This window comes from Hyalella azteca, unplaced genomic scaffold (assembly GCF_000764305.2).
Source record: "Hyalella azteca isolate HAZT.00-mixed unplaced genomic scaffold, Hazt_2.0.2 contig5368, whole genome shotgun sequence".
NCBI classification, from domain to species: Eukaryota; Metazoa; Arthropoda; class Malacostraca; order Amphipoda; family Hyalellidae; genus Hyalella; species Hyalella azteca.
Window position 1 is genome coordinate 1 of NW_025935562.1, and position 4,388 is coordinate 4,388.

At 35.5% G+C, this 4,388-nt stretch overlaps 1 protein-coding gene across 1 annotated transcript; it reads right to left on the reverse strand.

Annotated features, from left to right (window-relative positions):
- Positions 1-19: 19 nt before the first annotated feature.
- Positions 20-2,426, reverse strand: LOC108675364. Its single transcript, XM_018163367.2, has 3 exons — positions 2,104-2,426; positions 1,476-1,571; positions 20-594 (listed from the first exon to the last, which is right to left on the reverse strand). Exons 1-3 carry the CDS (start codon positions 2,175-2,177, stop codon positions 303-305), a joined length of 462 nt encoding a protein of 153 aa, XP_018018856.1. The 5' UTR covers positions 2,178-2,426; the 3' UTR covers positions 20-302.
- Between the last annotated feature and the right edge of the window lie 1,962 nt (positions 2,427-4,388).

The window sequence follows — 4,388 nt, forward strand, 5'->3', positions numbered from 1 at the left end:
TTTAAATGATACACGGCCTTCTAGGACAGCAATGGTTGGCACACTTACTGATGAATGTCAGCGGCCTAATGCACATACCTACTTAGAGAATGCGGCACTACCAAAACTTCGCCCACCACACAGGCAGCCTGGTTTTTCTGGGTTGCCTCTCGTATATACTTAGAATCTTAGATCAAAATAGAGTTACCATCAGCAGACAGAGGATTAAATAGAGAACGAATTCCTATTAAAAAATCCATATTTTGAAATACCTTTCCAAAGTAAAAGTACCATGAGTAGTGCTTTTACTTTGAAAAGTACTTTTACTTTAGTAGAACAAAGGTACCTACGAGTAAATTTGAGTGTACTATCATAAACGCACCAGCCACTAAGACATGATCACTTGAAGAGTCAAAAATAAGGTCAACAGGTCTCTTAATGAGGCTCCAGGAACGCTGCAGCTGCCATGAAGAGTTGACTGCTTGCCATACAAGCAGCTTCTTATGAGACGTGATGGCGGCCAAAAATTGCTCGCAGGAACTGATGCAACAGCCTGTCACAATCTCCTTCTCTAAAGCTTCTTCAGGCCCACACTTCGATGCTGTGTTCTCTGACCTGAGTACATACAAAACATCAACTTCTGAAAATCTACACACAAATAATAATCAGCCAAATAAATTTCATACTTCAACAAATAATCATACTTATCAATAATTCCCTAATTTTTATTCATTACTCAACAATAGCTCGTTTGTCTTGACTTTTATAAGCTACTTCCATCATGGCAATGTATAATTTTGCATACATCAACCTCAGATGATAACATATTGCTCTCCAGCAACTGTGATTAATGTTGTTAAATCTTGCACTATTCTGCAGGATATACCCGACCTCAGTTTGTATTTTTTTTGTTTGCAACAAGTTAACTCTTCTTCTTGATCTGACTCCAAAAAAACATAATAATTAGTCAGTCATCAAGGATACAGAACTGATTTACACCAATTATTTCCTTTCTTTCATTCAAATATTCAAGCACCCAGAAAGTTGACCATCAAATTAATTATCATTGCTTTCATTGTTAAATTTTGCCGTCATGAAAATCTATTTCAATTAGAAAGAGAGCTATTATCAGTAAACTAGCTACAAAAACGCGTTGCGCTAAAAACTTTAGAGCTCACAAATAAATATAGGACTACCTAATTGTCTAACATAAATTAACAATTCCAAAAATGCAAACAAATGTAATCTTACAAATATATCAAACTTCTGACAATTATGTTGGATTTGAAAGGTAAAGCTATTCCACCAATCAGTTAATTCAGATGAAAAGGAAAAAAGGTTATGAAATTTAATAGGCTTGACAACTACAGCTATCATGAGCTCTTAGAGCCCTTCCTCACTATAAATGAGTTTGCAAAAGTTTGAGCATATATATGAAGAATTGCAACAATGGGCTCTGAGCGCAAGTCAAATTTTTCATACCAATTAGACCTTACCCATTGTTGGAACTGTCTTCATTTTGGTTCCTGGCAGTTGATAGATTTGCTTCTTCTTCAAGCAAGTTGATGAAAGTAAATAGCCATTCATTGCTTCTGAAAAATACAACTTTAAATAATGGTCAAATTTTATAAGCAAAAATAAGTTTTAGTTTTTTCAACCATCACTTCTCCTAAACAATTAAGTCAATCTCAATAATGAACAATAATTTCTACTAATTTCAAGCTCCACACTAAGATCATCATTTAAAAATGAAAAATAATAAATTTGCTGTTAAGAGAATTGAACTTCAAACCATTTTCAGATTCATGCATCTATTTGATAACATCTCATTGCATTTGTAAAATTTATTGCAGTACATGTGATGTAATGACTTTAATCAAGGTAAGATATCAACAGTAGTAAAACAACAGCTACTAAAAATAGTAAACAGCTCAGCAGAAATTGGGCAAGTAAAAGGAGTTAAAAAAGTTGAGAGATCAAGGCCATATTTAGGATAAAGCATGAATGTTCAAATTTGAATCAACTTGCAATGTTTGTGGTCATTATGCTTTTAAAAACTATATACATTTATACTTAAACTAATACTTGAAAAAAAGTTACTTCTTTAAGTGAAATTATAAGTACCTCTTAGAACAGATGAGAAGAGCATCTGAACAGCAAAAAATACAGTGGCTCTTGGAAGATAAAGAAAGCTTCATATTATAACATGTAAAAATTAGTGAAGCAACAATTTTTTAAGCAGTTTCAGCTTTCTAAAATATAAAAAAAATTGATGATTCCAATTATGGTTTTTTAAGCTTGAAAATTTGTAGCTGTTGAATGATGTACGGTATTGAGTACAAGCCAATCTGCAAAATAAGTACTACCTATGTACCTAAATATTGAGCACACAACTTAAATTTGTAGTGGCAAAAATTTTAAGCAAGAAGGACTCCTGCATATCAAATCACTGTGGGTGTGGAATGAGAAAAATCAATAGCAACTTAAATTTGCATAAAACTAAAGCTTAATCAAGGCCAAAGGGCAACTGTTTGAAATAATTTAGACTTGTAGGCTTGAAGCTTTGTCATAGTGAAGCTGTTTATTAATGAAGCCATATTATTTGAACCCATACAAGAATTTATTCAGTCCCTTTAACATCAGTGTGCTACCCTGGTCCACCATTCATTTGGCAATACACATAGCATATTATTGACTGTACATAGTTCAATGCCAGCTGCTGCTGACAGCCATGGCAGCTTCAGCTGCATGATGATGCAATCATATCATTGCACCACACAGCTCAGCTTGCATCCATGCACATGCATTTGATTAGTGACCATTGCTGGGGGCTGCTTTCAAAGCTGGCTCCCCCTGCCTACTCTGCATAGCCATCTGCATGAATTCATCAGATTGAGATAGTCCTGCAAGAATTGCATAGACCATTGATTTAAGAAAGCCCTTTTAGCATGGAAAACTTCCTCATATACATACATCTTCCTAATTGTGAGCCAGAAGCCCAGAAATATCTAAAATTTCAAGATTTATTGTAAAACTATATATAGAAGAAAGAGCAATGAATGGGCAAGATCTTCTGAGATCTGAATATTCACATTTAGGATTGAAATTAGTAACATATTGGAAACCTAGTTTCCAAGACTTGATTCCACAAGGGATCCACCTTTTGAACCCGATCTTTCCATAACTGTCAATTGTTTGAGATAGCTGCTGGACTGGTCTGTAAGGTGCTAGGCAGTTCAAGACTGAACATATGCTCCTGCATAGCTTTGTCTAGTCTGTTCCTGAAGGCATTCATACTAGGAGCATCAACAATGCTGTCTGGGAGGCTGTTCCACTGTCGGTGACACGAAGCAAGAAGAAATGTTGTCACTTGGATGTGTTACAATGCAGCATTTTAGTTTACAGCCGTGGCCACAGTATAATTTATAGACACACTATACCGTATCTAATTAAACCCTATCTATTCACTTTCTTTCAATTCTCCATTAGACCGTAACAGGATTCAACCATTAGACCGTAACAGGATTCAAATCTGGGATCGTTACACTATTCAAACTTCCATTTTGATACGCATGCAGTTTTGGCACTCGCTAATTGTTTGCACGCCTGAGCTTGTAGGATAGTATGTTTTTTTCAATGTGGAAATGAATATGATGACAGCCTATGGATTGTAATGATTGTAACTAGCATGCAACCCAGAATGTCACATGCTAGAATGTATATTGTAATGTGGAATCGAGCCATGAGGCACCTCATGAATTGTAAAGATAATGCCAACACAACCCACTGACACAGTACAATTTATCTGATGCAAGTTCAGCGGAAGTTCAGGTGCAAGTTCTGCTGAACACACTCAGATTGTGATCAGTCATTAGTCACATTGTCAGCTTAAAGTCATCAGTCACATTATCAGCTAAAGTCATCAGTCACATTATCAGCTAAAGTCATCAGTCACACTATCAGCTTTGACGTCTTAGCAAATATGGAACATCTGTTTAAGACTTTAACATAGTGATGTCGGCACTGAAGTGTAGGCCTGATGTGGCCTATAAGACTTTAAGAGCTTGCAACATCATATAATCAAAGCTGAGCACGGAAGAGCTCAGCGCCACTTCACCTGAATAAACGCTGAGCCTCTTCTTATCAGATATGCGTGCACGTGTACTCAAACGAATTTTGTTCGAACACAACTAGAGCTTCTTTTAGTAAATAACTTTCCATGGAAAAAAATAGGAAATTTAAAGAAAATTCTATCATCTTCGCTTATATTTTCACTTTATTTTAGATATTTTTAATTTTTTTTAAGCTGAAAGTTTACATTTTCCTGATAAATTGTCCAATCTGAATATCAACAATTGATCAATTGATTGTGGATCTAGATGCCACTAGCTGAGTAGCTGTGGTGATAG

What these genes read in the sequence shown, in the direction of transcription:
- LOC108675364 (XM_018163367.2), bottom strand. Translation starts at nt 2,177, where the DNA reads ATGAAGCTTTCTTTATCTTCCAAGAGCCACTGTATTTTTTGCTGTTCA. An exon ending in CTTCTCATCTGTTCTAAGAG is followed by an intron (nt 1,572 to 2,103) that starts GTACTTATAATT and finishes TGTATTTTTCAG; the next exon opens with AAGCAATGAATGGCTATTTA. An exon ending in GAAGACAGTTCCAACAATGG is followed by an intron (nt 595 to 1,475) that starts GTAAGGTCTAAT and finishes GTATGTACTCAG; the next exon opens with GTCAGAGAACACAGCATCGA.